Source organism: Clytia hemisphaerica, unplaced genomic scaffold (genome assembly GCF_902728285.1).
Source record: "Clytia hemisphaerica strain Z4C2 unplaced genomic scaffold, Clytia hemisphaerica genome assembly, whole genome shotgun sequence".
NCBI lineage: Eukaryota > Metazoa > Cnidaria > Hydrozoa > Leptothecata > Clytiidae > Clytia > Clytia hemisphaerica.
This window is the reverse complement of record NW_027104206.1, coordinates 43,455-59,335: the sequence shown is the minus strand read 5'-3', so window position 1 is coordinate 59,335 and position 15,881 is coordinate 43,455. Positions and strand designations below refer to the sequence as shown.

The 15,881-nt window shown below is 36.1% G+C and overlaps 1 protein-coding gene across 1 annotated transcript in view; it reads left to right on the top strand.

Moving 5' to 3' along the window:
• LOC136815322 (centrosomal protein of 112 kDa-like) overlaps positions 1 to 15,397 on the top strand; it is a 55,133-nt gene extending 39,736 nt beyond the window's left edge. The window contains exons 16-29 of the mRNA XM_067071761.1: positions 931 to 1,023; positions 4,144 to 4,203; positions 4,681 to 4,896; positions 6,033 to 6,140; positions 6,602 to 6,703; positions 7,259 to 7,384; positions 7,658 to 7,756; positions 7,998 to 8,084; positions 10,616 to 10,678; positions 11,343 to 11,395; positions 11,861 to 11,957; positions 12,624 to 12,713; positions 12,960 to 13,025; positions 15,204 to 15,397. Of these exons, the coding sequence (XP_066927862.1) occupies positions 931 to 1,023; positions 4,144 to 4,203; positions 4,681 to 4,896; positions 6,033 to 6,140; positions 6,602 to 6,703; positions 7,259 to 7,384; positions 7,658 to 7,756; positions 7,998 to 8,084; positions 10,616 to 10,678; positions 11,343 to 11,395; positions 11,861 to 11,957; positions 12,624 to 12,713; positions 12,960 to 13,025; positions 15,204 to 15,305 (1,362 nt within the window). The 3' untranslated portion in view covers positions 15,306 to 15,397. The remainder of the gene's footprint in view (positions 1 to 930; positions 1,024 to 4,143; positions 4,204 to 4,680; positions 4,897 to 6,032; positions 6,141 to 6,601; positions 6,704 to 7,258; positions 7,385 to 7,657; positions 7,757 to 7,997; positions 8,085 to 10,615; positions 10,679 to 11,342; positions 11,396 to 11,860; positions 11,958 to 12,623; positions 12,714 to 12,959; positions 13,026 to 15,203) is intronic.
• The last annotated feature ends 484 nt before the right edge of the window (positions 15,398 to 15,881 follow it).

Sequence of the window (15,881 nt, the reverse complement as noted above, 5' to 3'; positions counted from 1 at the left end):
GATGGCGAAATAGAGAAATATTTCCCGAGGTCAAGTAACGACCGAGGCTTGCAATGAACTTTCTTAACGACGGGCAACTCCGTGCTATGTAAGCCCCCTCGTCATGCGAAAAGAACCCATTGCATTGCGTAAAAACTCATACAGAGCAGTCAAAAATCAAACCGGTTAACAAAAAATGCATAATACCCTTACTAAGCCATGAGAAAAAAATTACAAAAGTCCTAGGATCGAAGGGAAGACTGATTTTCAGCTTTTTAGGAGACTGTTAACGAAAATATCATGAAAATTTTGCAAGTATAGGAATCGCAATGAAGTGATTAAAATGTCTTTATAATGGAGATTTTGCGGGAGTTTGCTTGGTTTGTTGTTTTGGATGCAGCTTAAAAATGGCTAGCCTATCTCTATCCCAACACGCGATTTTTTGATCACTCTGTAACGGTGTCGAGGAAAAAGCCGTGGTCGTCTGGTACAGGCTAAAAAATGGCATGCGCTAAGGACAAATTTTCGTTATAAATTCATAACCAGTCTCCTCAAAAGCCGACCGCGTTGCTAAGTGTTGGTAGATATTTTAATCCCTTGCAACCCCTCTGACATATTCTGCCTCTTCAGGCCAAAAAATAATAGGCCATTTCAAAGTTGCAAAGCGTGATGGGTAATCAGGAAGACTGCACGCTAATGACGACTTACTATTGGTCCAAAGTTTTGAAAAATTTTGAAGATTGTTGTGTCTAGCCAACAGAAAGCCGTTATGGAGGCGCAATCAGTCCTGATTACCCATGATTCATTTCGACTGTGAAATAGCCTATGTCAAAAAGGACCTTCGTAAAAAGAGCCGTTAAGTGATGTCTGTTTTATTATACCGATGCACTGTTTATCTAACCGAAAACGCCTTACTTAAAACCTCATTAAAACTGCCTTTTTCTCTAATAGACAACACAAATGATGCGGGAATTAGAATGTCGAATTACAGAGTATCGTCAACAAATACAAGAAATGGAAATGCAACATAAAAGAGAATCTCTGGTGAGTCAGGTCTTCTGTTTCAAAGCCGATCTCTGTTGGTTAGAACGCTGACCTCTTTAAAACCCGGACTAAGGCATCTTTGATTGGATTTTTTTTATTAAGTAGTATCCGCAAAGAAGCCATTGCGCGGTGTTACTTTATCTGGTTCGAATAGCGCTGAATCACGCTATCAAATATCTAACGAAACGTATAAATCTATCGATGCTTTTACACCTGTTAGCCTTGTGAGCTAACAAAATGTTGTTCTGGGGGTGTGATAAATGTAAGAGTTTGTAACTACGGTTTTCTTATGTCTTTACTCTATGAACTCCGATATACTCTATTTCCAATATTTAATTATCTCTAGGACCTGATAGCTATATCAACAACCTTGCGCATAATGATGCCCAAGGTGTGTTGATATTCGCTAGCATAGCTAACAGCCCCGTTGAAATAAAAAATGTTCCACATTTTCTCCTAATAAAATACTACAAATTTTGTAAAATAATCTCTTAAGTAAAACAATTTCTTTTTACTGGTACCCTAACGGTTCACAGCCTTAAATAATAAAATATTTATTTCTAGTGATATAATAAAATGTTAATTGAACCAGTAGTGTCAGAAAGACTTCGTCGTCGGATAGAATGAGTGTCAATTTTCAATGCGATGGAGGGTAGCGAATTCTCATATCGTTCACTCTTCATGGCGATAATATCTAACATCTCATGTCTGGCAACTCAAGTTTTCTTTCAAATACATCATCTCTTCTGACATTTAACAGTTGCAATATGTTATGTAATAAACTGCGCAGTTATTTCCAAGTAAACTCACTCACATATTAGTGAAACTCATTTTCTCACGAAAGTGTTCAATCTTGGCTTGAAGTCTTTCGTTTTGCGCTTTAAGTTTTCTGCTATAACCTATGCCTCTCTTCATTGTTCATATGCTCATAATTGTACTCCTTATCTTTGTCCTCATCAGAATTTTGATGCTTTAGTTTCTTGATGAAGATAGTTCAGATTTCTCTTGTCGAGTCTCTTGTCGAGTTCTGCATGATTCACCTTACTTTTAAGAATCTGATAACGCATAATTATCTTGGAAAGCTATTACTGCGTTTCTCTGCGTTTTACAACCATGGATCAACTTAGCATTCTTCTGTCGATGCAATCGTTTTTACTGCGACGTAACCATGGGCAGCTTCTTCATAATGTTTTGTTATGTTATTCTGTTTTCTCAGTGAAACCATGCGTTCCTTCACTTCGGACACCTTTGACCACCAAACTATGTCTTTCAGGACATTTTAACCATTCTTCTATTGATAACGGTGTGTTTGACTGTTCCTTTTTAGCTTCTTCGTCTTCTTCGATTGAAGATAAGCTTTTTTCTTCTGCTGAGTAATCTGCTTCGTCTGGCACAGATTTTTCAGATATCACTGCTTGTATGATTGAATGCTTGTTTGAAAGCGGCTGTTTGTTTGAATCTGTATATTTGTTTAGAAACAATTACTTTGTTATCTAATCTATGTCGAGATAATTTCTCCATTGTTTATGTTTACCTCATTTTGGGTACAATTTCTCGAAACATCTAGACAATATTCCGTTTGTTTGCTTTGTTTTCAAAACTTTTCAGCTTGATAAACAACTTTTTTCATCTTCTGTGATGAGATTTTGAATTTAGTCAAGTTATTCGCTTAACTGCTTCCTCACATTCAGCATGTGTTCATGCTTGATTCATTGATTTTGATTTAAATCTTCTAATTTTATTTTAATTTTTCTCTCATTTTGCGTATAATATTTCTCATCCCTTTTTTTTAACATTGATTTTTATTTTAGCCTTTTGCTGATTTCGAAAGTTTTTCCTTTATATCTTTCTGGGATTCCTCTTTCCCATACGGTACATAATCTTTGGTGCCTCTATTTGTTTAATACTTCATTTCCATTAGATGCCTTCCCAAAGCGTGTTTACGTTTAAATGTGTAATCCTGCTGGACTACCATTTCAATGTGTGCTTACGTTAAGCAAATACACCGTTATCTTTCTCATCAGGAACATATTCATCTGTGTATTGCTACTCGCCTTCCTTCGGCTATATTACTCATGATACGTACTCTATGACATTTTATTTCTATTCAGGCTTGCAAACTCAAGTCAACGTCCTCGATAATGGGCCCTTCGAGGATGAATTCTCAAAGATTGCGTGCTCTGACATTATGTATATATATACTCTTATTCGCTGCGAATGATTCGCACATGCGATCGACTTTCAACCATGGTTCCTGCTGTCACTGCACAAGGCATCAGTACATATCCCCAAACCATGGAGTTTCGTTAACGCGTTATCGTTCCTGGAATATACTCAAATTTCAGTTCTTCAATTTTACGTTTCCATTTGTATTATCTATTCTTTACTTGTATTGCGCCTTAAATCTTTAATCTCCAAATTGCTTTTACTGCACCACAATTCTTAATGTTCGGACTAATGTTCGCGAACCACATCATGATTTTATTTTACTCTTGATTCATATTTCACCATAAATATTTGTAAGTCACAACATTCGTATTTTCTCATAAATACCCGCAAATCACAAAAATTCCTACACACGTACCTCTTGTAATTGCCATTAAATTTTAATTAACTTCCTTCCGGGTGCTGACCTTGCTCAAAGGAGCCCGGGAACAGTTTAGTGTCTTACTCAGGACTTACTGCTACTCATAAAAATTCATTCAATATTGATCTCTTTGTTAAAGAACCTTCAGATTTTCTCATTTCATTTAGATTCCCCAGAACAGCACAATGGTCCGAGACCCATTAGGATCTCGGTAGAACCTCCATTTGTTAGCCTTGTGAGCTAACAAAATGTTGTTCTGGGGGTGTGATAAATGTAAGAGTTTGTAACTACGGTTTTCTTATGTCTTTACTCTATGAACTCCGATATACTCTATTTCCAATATTTAATTATCTCTAGGACCTGATAGCTATATCAACAACCTTGCGCATAATGATGCCCAAGGTGTGTTGATATTCGCTAGCATAGCTAACAACACCCCTATACGACAACCTTTCAATCAAGTGGCGAGCGTGTTACCACTCGATCACGCCCCCTATATAAGATGTGTTTTAAAAAAATGAATGTGATTTTAGGAGAAGAATACAGACCATCAGCAAGAACTCATGGAAATGAAAATTGCCAATGAAAAACAGGTACGGTGATAAATAGTTTGTTTGTTTCAGTAAGTTATGGCTTTGCCTGTACCAGACGACCACGCCTTTTCTTCGACACCGTTCCGATAGGCTAGTTCCCTAATTTTTCTAGTTTTTATAAGGCTTAAACCGTGATGTTCTTTATATATGCTTTTTTATTCACCTGAATACACAAAAAGGCTTAGTTTTTGAGATACACTATGTGGTTGTATGTTCGACATACATTACTCTACAGTTCTAAATGATATGGTGGACTCTCGCCAATTCGAACTTCTATTCTTCTGTTACCAATGTTACTACTTCTATTCGAATCTTCCTATAATTCGAGCTAATTCTCAGTCCCCGTTAAAGGAAAACCCTCGTTAAATACTTTCTCTAATTCGAATCTTTCTGTTATTCGAAGAAATTATAGTTTCCGCTTGACTTCGAATTAGGGAGAGTTAACTCTAATGGCTTACTTTTTTCTATTTCACGCAGTTACGCACCATGGATACAGATCTCGAAAAACGTGAACTGGAATTCCAAAGTAAAGTCAGCCGTTACGAATACACGATCAGAGAGAAAGACTCGAAAATTGTTAAATTAGAAAGCAAACTAAACGAACACACAGAAAGCAGTGAAAAGATGATTGAAGAATTTCGAATGAAAGCGGAAGAAAATTCGAATCAAATCTTTGAAGAATTGACTGGAAAGGTCAGTGCACTCTCGCTAATTCGAACTTCCATTATTCGAATTTCTTAATACGAACTAATTCTCAGTTCCTGTCAAGGGGAACGTAAAATACTATTACCTTATCGGCCCTTTTTACGCGGCCCTTATTGGCGTTATTTTTCGTCGCTGGCGTAATAAGGGCCGGTATAAGGGATCAGAATTAAATTAATGTCGGGCTAAAAATAAGAAAAAATTGAGATGAATAAAGACCGGCGTAAAAAGGGCCGATAAGGTATTCGAATCTCTCTCTAATTCGAAGAAATTTTTGGTCCCTTGAATATCGAATTAGAGAGTGTCAATTGTCTATAAACTTACTTTGGTTGATAATCGACAGAAGTAAAATACACAGTCACACCTCTCTCTAATTCGAACCTCTATTCGAATTTTTCTATAATTTGTTAGGCGTACAAACTTTCGCGAGCAGAATCTTTCGCGATTTTCACAAATTTTAGCTCTTTTCGCGAAAGTAAAGTCTTTGAAAATTCTTGAGAGGGTAATTCGCGAAAGTTTATGCTCGCGAAACAAAATTTACTCAAATTTTCCTCTTTGATGATAACAAGGATAAAATTTAGTGTAGATATTATGCAAAAGTCCATCAACTGTGGTTCGAATACATTTGAACGATCAAAACACTGGTTTTATGCACCGAAAACTTGGATTTTCTACTAAAATCCCTCATTCGCGAAAGTAAATGTCATAGGTTTCGCGATTTTTCGACCTCGCCAAAGTTTCTGCTCGCGAAAGTTTGTACGCCTAAAGTAATATAAATAAAATACTCTCTGTAATTCGAATCTTTTTCTAATTCGAGGAACATTCCGGGGCCCTTGAAGATCAAATTAGAGAGAAAGTTTATTGTAGTTTGCCCAGCTGGAAGACAACGTACTCATTGAACATTATACGGGTTTCGTGTACGTTAGATTCCCCTCCAATACCCCCTCCAGGTTTCTGTATGTCTTGGTCATATAAATACAATGCAATGCAAAGGAGGAAAGTCTAAAATTTTGCTTTTTGCAATTCTTAAGCAAACTTTATTTTGAACCGTGGAGATAATAAAAGCTAAATAAAGTTTTAATTGGAAACTTTTATTTATTTTACCATTCTACATTATTTTTTTTCAGCTTGAGAAATTACAATCATCATTGAAGAGTGCTCGAGAAAAGATTGACGAGCAGAAAATCTATTTCAATGATCGTCATTCACGTTTGAAAGAAGATCATGAAAAAGAGGTTTGTACCCTGGTACCAGCGTCCGTTTTTTGCTCCCCAGAACCGGCGACCCTTTACTCTCTTATAAAAAGCTTTACCACTTATTTTTGAAAATCTCCATCTTAAGTCTTTCTCATTCCATTTAACTGATGTGAATACATCCTTTGGACCAGTGATAAAAAAGTCTAGGCCGGATGAGGGTGAAATTCGCGGAAAATACCTTATCGGCCAAAACTTAATCGGCCTTAATTATTAGTCGGCCCTAATTTTTTAGTCACCTCGTCAAAATTTAGTCACTAAGGGCCGACTAATAATTAAGTTTTGGCCATTTTTAAATTTTTAGTCGGCTCTAATTTTAGTCACCAAGCCAAAATTTAGTCACTTAGGGCCGACTAAGTTTTGGCCGATAAGGTATGTTCAGCTACTAATAAAGGATCTTGATTGATTAATATCTTAAGACATATTTTTTGTTTGTTTCACAGGTCGAAGAATTGAAACAATCACATGAAAAAGAACGAGAAGAAGTTAAGGAACGTTGGCAACATGAGAAAGAAACACTTATAGAATCACACACCAAAGAAATGGTTAGAACATATATTTCAACTGGGAGGGGGAGAAAGTGCCTATTTCGCAACATTAAAAAGAACTACAAATTTCACCAACCAAACCCCCGACCAAAAGTGACTGTACCAACCCTATGTGCTGGTACAGAAGTGGGATGACTAATAGTTTAACACGTTCGCTGCCGTTCGAAATACCAGTAGTACTTCAAAAGGTCATAACTTTTGATACAGGAACTTGCTTGCTTTTCTATTACATTTTCGAAATTTACGAAAAATTCGGCGTCGCTATATAACGTAATTGGAGCAAAACTGATTCAACGGGAGCCTCTGAAAATCGAACTTTTGATAAAATTCCAAGAGGTCAAATTTTGGATTACTGAAAAAGACTCGAGGCACCAGCGACACAAAGGAGAGGAGTTTGAATCCACTCTCCTTCCATTGTTTCATTTAGTTCTTATATAGCTGAACTGGCTGGCCTTGGACCCCGTGAAATCAATTGAAAGACGAGCTTATTGGGTTAGGGTGGACTTTAAAAATTATGTAGACTTTCTACTTTCTAACGTTTTTCTTTTACAGCAACAACATATCACCAGCAAAGACGCTCTTTTTGTGACCATGGAGACCAAATACAAAGAAAAAGTGTCTTCTAGTAAACAACTAGTAACAGAACTTCAAGAACAAATCAAGTCACTTAAAGCACAGGTTAATGTTTGAAATGTAGTAGAGACTGAAAGTCACTCTGCAACTTTTTGATAGGGGTAAAGATACTTTACTAGGCTGTGTCATCAAAAATCATTCTCAAGCTGAAAGAATTTTCTAGTCTAGTTAATCTCATGTTTAAAATTAATATTTCCAAGTTTCGGCTTTTTCGTTTGCTTACGCCGTTTAATTAATTTTCTTAGTTTGGTGATAAATAAGGTGATTGACGCATTCTACGTCTCGTTCTCTGAGTTTTTCAAAAATCTCTGTTTTCAGGTCTTGGAAGCAAACACTCTACGCAAGGCACAATTAGAAGAGATATCCAGCCTACGTGACGAAGAAAAACGAAATTCCGTCAAGTCGGAAGATAGTTTGGTGCGAAAATTTTTGTTTTGTTTTGTTTCAATGAAAGCACAACTGTCCCTCGCATTCCAAGTTTGGTAATTTTTGAATTTGTTCTAACCCCAGACCTTATCATGACATTTAATTTTAAAGTATTATCATCTGTTAACCCCTCCCCCCTCTCCTATTTTCTCAATTAACCTTTATTCTATTCGCGTGTGTTGTTAGTTGTTAGAAATACAATATCTAGTTTTGATATTCCTTCATTTTTAAGCATACAAAATACAAGTCGGAGATTGAAAAATTGAAAATGGCTTTACAAAGCACTCACAGTGAACAAATGGCAGTTTGTACAGAAAAGGTTTTTCCCATTTCATGATTCCCGATATACGCCAAGTCAAACAAAACGAAAAAGCCAAAAGCCGGAAACAACCGAGAAAAAAAGCTGGAATTTGACAACTGTTGGTTTCTGAAAAAAGTTAATCAGGGGTTACACTTAGAGGCTTCCTCTCTTTCATAATATACCAAATGTAACTAATTCTTGATGTCCATGGTTGAAAACGCCCGGTGTTTTTCGTGTGTTTCCGTATAAAAGATTACGCAGGGGGGTACCAAGTCAGTGTACTGGACCATAGGGTACTAACTTGATTTTTGGATTTTTTTCCAAAAAATTAGACCACCACCCTTTTTAGTACACTGTACTAACTTTTTTTCACGGTCGGGGCTTTGACACCACCCTTTCAGTACACTGTACTAACTTTTTTTCACAGTCGGGGCTTTGACACCACCCTTTTAGTACACTATACTAACTTTTTTTCACGGTCGGGGCTTTGACACCACCCTTTTAGTACACTGTACTAACTTTCTTCCACAGCCGGAGCTTTGATACCACCCTTTTAGTACACTGTACTGAGGTTTTTCTTTAACAAGATTTTTATTACCACCCTTTCAGTACACTGTAATAGCTGTTTTTTCGACCAGATAAGTTTAGAAACCACCCCTTATAGTGCACTGTTCTAATTTCTTCTTGGCGAGATAAGTTTAATTGCCAGCATATACAAAGGTTTTGAAGCATTTTGCTAAGAAAAGCACCAAAATCAAAAAGGAAAGGTTTGAATATTAAAATACTTGAATCCTTATATAGTACAAACACTGAAACAATGAAACAGACAAAGCAAAGTCAATCAAATACAGTGAAATTAGCTGAAATTAGCACGTCAAAACACTCAAAACCAACTTTGAGTTATTTCCCTTCTTGTGACTTGATTTCTGATTGTCTGGCAAGCTGTAGCAGTTTTTCTTTTTTGAAAAATAAAAATAAAAGACTTAATAACATTGTACACAAACTGAAACAGAAAATCTTTTATCAAATGTAATATTATACAAAATATATAAAAAGGTGCTTTCCCTGTAAAATTTTATAAAATATCAAATTTTGAGGTAAAATTTGAGAAATTTCAAAAGATTTTGCCCTGAAAGGGCAAAAAAATTCGAAAAATTACACTTTAAGGGTCGCTTTTCAGCCAAATTTTTCCTGCACTGTAAGGGACCAATTTTAGAGACCTGATTTTTGGCCGAACATACGGTTGTTTTCACCCCCTCCCCCCGGTGATTTCACTTATATACAGATTTTTTTCAATTAACATCAATCCAACAAGGTTACTAGAAACATAAAACAATAGAGCGGATTTTTTTTAATAAAACTTGAAAGCTTCGATTCGAATGTTTACACAAATATTCTTGTTGTTACCATAATGTAGATAGGGCCTTGAAGAAAACGTAAACAAGATTGAACTTAAGGCCGGTCTCCACTTGCGCATGCTGCGAATCTGAAACAAATCCAATCAAGTAAACAGGAAACATTGGGAGAAAATCAGTGTACCAATTTGTATAGCTTAACCAGCCTTGACTTGAAGGTCTCGGACCAGCTTGGACCTGGCAAATTAGGGCAAATATACATGGGAATTCACTGGGTTTGTGTGTTTTTACCATGAAATTAGTACAATGTACTAACTTCTCAGTGTGTATCAATTCAGAACACCAACCTTTCTAGTACAGTATACTAACTTTTTCATTGTATTTTTCTCAGAGGACCACCCTTTTAGTACACTGTACTAACTTTTTCATTGTATTTTTCTCAGAGGACCACCCTTTTAGTACACTGTACTAACTTTTTCATTGTATTTTTCTCAGAGGACCACCCTTTTAGTACACTGTACTAACTTTTTCATTGTATTTTTCTCAGAGGACCACCCTTTTAGTACACTGTACTAACTCAATTTAACCTAAAAAATACACCACCCCACCAGCTATGGGCCAGTACACTGACTCGATACCCCCCCCTGGATTACGTCATAAATATCAAATATCAGCTATCTGATGTTTTCCTTTTTCCTGGCGTTCAATTGTCCAACCCAACTAGAAGGAAAATATTATACTGAAAAGAAACATCTTACTATTCTTACTATTTCAACCCGTTTTGAATTCTACATCAATACACCCCCTTCTCACAGACCCGGTGGGATTTTATCAGCAAGTGGGGATTAAAAGAACGGAAAAAAGCTCCATGGGATAGGTTTTCCAATACTTCTATGGTTTTCCCGTGTTTTTAAAGGCTGGGGATTAGAATTCCATTGTTTTTCTAGCCAGAAAATTCAGTAGGGATGGAAAAATGGCACGATATTTTGCAGTGGGGATTTGCTTATCTGATTATTGTCAGTGGGAACAAAAATTAGAGTAAAGTTTCCACTAGGGACGATATTTTGGCCAATTTTTCCAGTGGGAAGGGCTCCCAGTGGGTCTGTGAGAAGGGGGTGTATCAATTTGTGATAAAACGGAAAATGGGATAAATTCAGCAGATTTCTTTTCAAACTTTCAACAATTCATTTCTAGATGAACACACGTTTGAAGGAGATTGAACTTGAATATACAAAGAAAATGAACACGGATAAAAATGTAACGTCTTTTTAATCTTGTCTTTGGAAACTTTCATGTGCGCAACATATGTGTGTGGGACTATCCTTTAAACCATTAACCTTTGAGTCTAACTAGTTCTGATTTAGATTTCCTGATAGAAGAGTTTGGTTTCGGTTGGAAAACCCCGACTCTTTCAGAGACTCTTGCCTTAAAATTGCGAATCATTATAGAAGCTCTTTTTGAAATTTCTGCTCTTTGTTGAAACTTCTCCGCCATACTACTATACTTAGGCAAATTTCGGGAGAACGCTTTTCGATCCGAAAAAAGGTTTTAGTGGCAGGTGTTAAGATTGTAATTGTAAAGAGCAAAAGGCAAGGTTGAAAGTCCAAAAAAGCCTTATAACTAATTTTGGCGAATGACAGGCTAATTATGTCCTATTTTGCCTTATTTTGAGCAATTTTGATGAATTTTAGAGGTTATTTTGTTAAAATGCAAAAAAATTGATTTATGCGAGTGAGTAAAATATTTGATTTTGACGAAAACTAATTTTGGCGAATTTTCCAAAATCGCCAAAATAAGTTCCCTTAATGTAGATCATTAATCATCATGGTTCTCTAACACCCTGTCTGGAAGTGTTTGAGATTCGAAGTCATTTCACTACCAGTCGGCTACTACTCTACCTGCGCAGTCTTTTACTTTCTAGAAAATATCAAGTTTACAGTCAAAACTATCCAACATCAATAAAGAGTTGAACTTGTGAGTATTCTAGTATTTGACGTCTTAGATATTGAGATCAGCAGAACCTTAAGTACGAATTTGTCCATCGGAAGGCGAAATAGTAAAATTTCTGACCTTTTTTCCCATAATCATTTTTGGTACAGAGGTACTTTGGAGCCTACTAATTTCAGCTATATAGATATTTTTCCTGTAAAACCCTTCAATCGAAGGTTATACAGCCTCTAGAAGTTGGCTCGTTAGAGTCGAAAAACCCCGTTTTTGCTGGGTTTTTTTCACTCTAACGGGCTACCTTCTAAGACCTATAAATTTCTATGCAATAGTTTAAGTGAGAAATAATTTTAGCTGCACTAAGTATATTTTCTTTTTCGATGAAACGTATCACGAAGATGCTTTAGTTTTGGGATCATCATCAAACAAATTTTGGTGGTGGGAAGGTTAATGGAAAAACATAATTACAATATACCTTTCTGTTTTTTCCTTCAGCAAAACAAATGTTATGGAGACGAAAATTGTGGAAATTTCGCAGAAAAGCAAAGACGAAATCCTTTCCAAACAAGAAAAATTCCATGGTGAACTGAAGGTTATTTATATTCATACATTGTTTGTTTTGTGTTTGGTCAAGCTTCCAGCCTTTCATTAGCATATTGTCGCTGTCCGTGGTGCTGTATGCCAGCTCGCTTTGCCGATTCAAGTTAATTTTGAAAGAGACGGTGCCTTTCAACGACTTTTTCTATACGTGTCTTCATGCCGCTTCGACTGCGTATTTTTTGTCAAGGCTACAGAGTTTGTACCACCTAGGAGGAGGGCTTCACTTCGTACAGATTCATTTTATCAATTCTGCCTCGTTTTCGGGTAAAATATAAAGCAGGATTGTTTTTCAGCTTTTCAGGAGGTCTAGATTGAAAAATTCCCCGTCAGAGCAAGCCTTATATATTTGGCTCCTCGTAGATTGTTTAAAACACGATAAAAGGCGTTACAGCGCCCACGTGTGATCGACAATGCCAGCTGGTGTCGATTGATCAAATTCGAACAAAAATTGCAATTGAACCTATCAAGCATATCAACGAAAGCAAATAATTGATTTCTGGGAAATATTCGATCGCGTTCGACAATCGAATCACAATTATTCGATTGTGTTCCATTGATTTGATGTTCGAGTCGTTGGATTAACACCGTCAGGAAAAGGTTCTTTTAGAGCCAATGATGAGCGAAGTTAAATTTAACTGACACTTCTTATGTTTTTCAGAGAACACAAGACGATTTGGAGACGCAGCAAATCAAAAATAAACAATTGGAACGCAAACTGAAAACGGCAGAAATGACCCATCAAGAACAGGTACGTCTGCCTGATACAGTTGACGCTTTCTAATTCGATTTTCAAGGGGAATCGGAGTTTCATCGAATAAAGGAGAGTATCGAATATAAGAGCATCGTTTATCAGAGTTTTTTCTATTTTCAATATTATGGAATAATGGAGCGTAATCGAATATTAGAACGATACGCTCCATTATTTCTTCTTCTTCGTTCGCTCGTTCCTTCCTTACTTGCCTGACCAAAGTATATAGAACTACTATTTTTTCAGATCTCAAAGTTGATGTTACAATCAGAAGAAAAAATGAAAGGACTACTACCGATCACTGTACAAAAGGTATGTGACGTTGTTTGAATGTCCATCTAATATCCATATAACGTCAACTCTCTCTCTCTGTATCGAACTAAGATATTAGTCCAGCTGAAAAGTGGTTTAGGTTACTCTCTGTATAATTCGAATTGACTTTTTCGTAAATTACGTTACGAACATCACTTTCCTCTTTTTGAAATTATCCATGGTGATTAACTCCCAGTTGATTTTATAAAGACTACTTTTTATTTATGAAAAAAAGCATTTAATATCTCAAGGGACATAAGCGCATCATGGTAATTGTTTGAATACGAGGCAAGTGATGTTCGTGACGTAATTTATACGAAAAGGTGTATCTTTTTCTTATTTGAATAAAATTTTTGATCCCTTGAAGATCGAATTGGAGAGAGAGCATGTGGCTAGCCTACAACATTTAGTGAAGCTAGTTATTGTTGGATAATTTTCAACGATGAACAGGGCTCCAAGAGCCTTAAGGGCCACTATAGACTACACAATATATTGGTGAGCAATAGTCGACAATATCTTTTTCGGACCGTAATGTACGGAGTAAGCAACAGGTGCTCTATTATAAAAAAGAAATTTATTGCGGACACCTCTTCAATATATTGCCGGCATTCAGCAATATATTATCAATATATTGCCTGACAATATATTGTGTAGTGTATGTAGCCCTTAAGTTACCACGCTAACTGGTTGGCCTGCAGAAGTCCGTAGCGTGAATATTTCTAAGCAATACTACCGTATCTTCATGTAATGCCGACACACTGTTTCTAATTCCGTCATAGCAACTATCTGGTCTTTTGAATGTTTATAAATAAAACCTTATAAGTAAGCTGTTCAAAGAAATCACTCTAACTATAATCATGGTCGTAATACTTGAGAAATAGGGAAATTCATACGGAATCTTATAACCACAAACGATTTGGAAGCGCTCTAAATTAGGTTGTAAGGGTAGAGTTAAGCTAAATTAAGCTAAGGATCTAAGGATCCAAAAGTTCAAGAATGGTCCAATAGGGCTCAGAATATACAGAAGCAGCCAACGAGCCCATTTCCCCGAAATATCTGTTTCTCTTTTCCAGGAGGTAAGAGTGCCTTTTTTTGAAAAATGGGGAAACAGATCTGATTTTCTAGGAAAGACCTTTTCCTTAAAACTATCTGTTTCCCCGCTCCAGCTGATGACGTCATCAGAGAGAAACAGTTAATGGGATAAACTTTTGCGGAGATTAAATTTCGCGGATTTTGCGGATTTGGGTGTCATCCGCGAAAATCCGCGAAATTCAGTCCCAATGGAAATTTGGAAGGGCCTCATCCGCGAAATATTTCTAAATAAAACTCAAAATATGTCAAATAAATACTATTTGAATGGTTACTTGTATCAAAGAGGCGCAAATAATGTGTATTTCAACAATCAACATTCATGATTTAACAGTAAAAGTCAAAAACGTGAAAATATTGCCACCCAATAGTGCCACCCGCGAAATTAAGTCCCCGCGAAATTTTTGAATTTCTTAGATAGGCTCAACCGCGATATTTAATCTCCGCGAGTGTTTATCCCATTAAAGTATTTCTAGGAGATGACATAATAAATTGGGAAATAGATATCTGTTTCCGAAAAGATGATATTGCATTGGAAACAGATTGAACTTTCTGGGGGAAACAGATATCAATCACAAAAAGCAAGAGAAACAGATGAAAATTTCCAGGAGAGGGAAGCGGAGAACAGATCCAAATTTTAATTCTGAAAATTGTGAAAGCAGACCAAATTTTCTAGGGAAGATACTTTGATATTAAAAATTTAGGTTTTGAGGAGAAACAGATCTTCATTTCTAGGAATAAGATTTTCGAAGCTTTTGGCCAACAGATCAAATTTTCCAGGAAGGCTATAGCTGGGAAACAGATGTTTAAAAACAGATCCTCGCTGGATGCTTTCGAATATAGCCTGTAAGTCTATAAACCCCTCCCGAATTGAAATACTCCAATAAATTTATCAGTTAGCCAAAAAGTGACTTTTTCGCCCGAACTCCAAATTTCGAAAAACGAAGAAATAAGCTAAATTCTCAATAGATTTTGACCATGATTGTACTTTGCAGACCAGATAGTTGCTTTGACGGAATTAGAAAAGGTATGTATATCCGATACTTAAAGGTTTTACCTCACTTCATTTCATTCTTCCTTTCTTGACAGGACTTACAAGAAACAATCGAAACAATGCGTGAACAAATCACCATTTTGAAATCGCGAGCTGAAATCTTACAAGAAGAATTAAAGATTACAAGTCCCAGGTGACACAATGTAGAGAAATACACTTTTTTTAGAAATTTTCATATGACTGTGGTTTTTTCAGTTGTTCTTTGTTTCGAAATGCATCCCTTTGAAACACCACGTGTTTTACCACTGTGACGTAATCTTTTTAGCCGCTGCGTAATATTTTGTGTCACAGATGGTAAAGACAATAGGCCTTTTCATAATTGTTTTTTTGAGTGAAACGATTGCCTCGTTTTGAAACCATTACCAAGGTGATTATACCAGTTGAGTGTTCAATTGTTACTTTTATGAATAAAGTAAACACAGCAATATTTTGAAAGCGAGGTAAGAAGTGCTCGTGACGTGATTTATGAAAAAAGGTCTATTAACTCAAGGGAGATACATTGCGAGCACAAATTTCCTCGTCCTGTAAAATGTCCCGTCCAAATCTTCAGTCAAAATCACAGTAGGTAATATTTTTGAAGGTAAAATTTCACTGAAAATATAAAAAATTGTTTGTTTGTTTTTTTTTGTATCAAAAATTCAATATTTAGGTTTTAGGCAGTTGTAAATATTTTTAAGTTATTTTACATTTTTAAAAAAAATATATGAAAATGC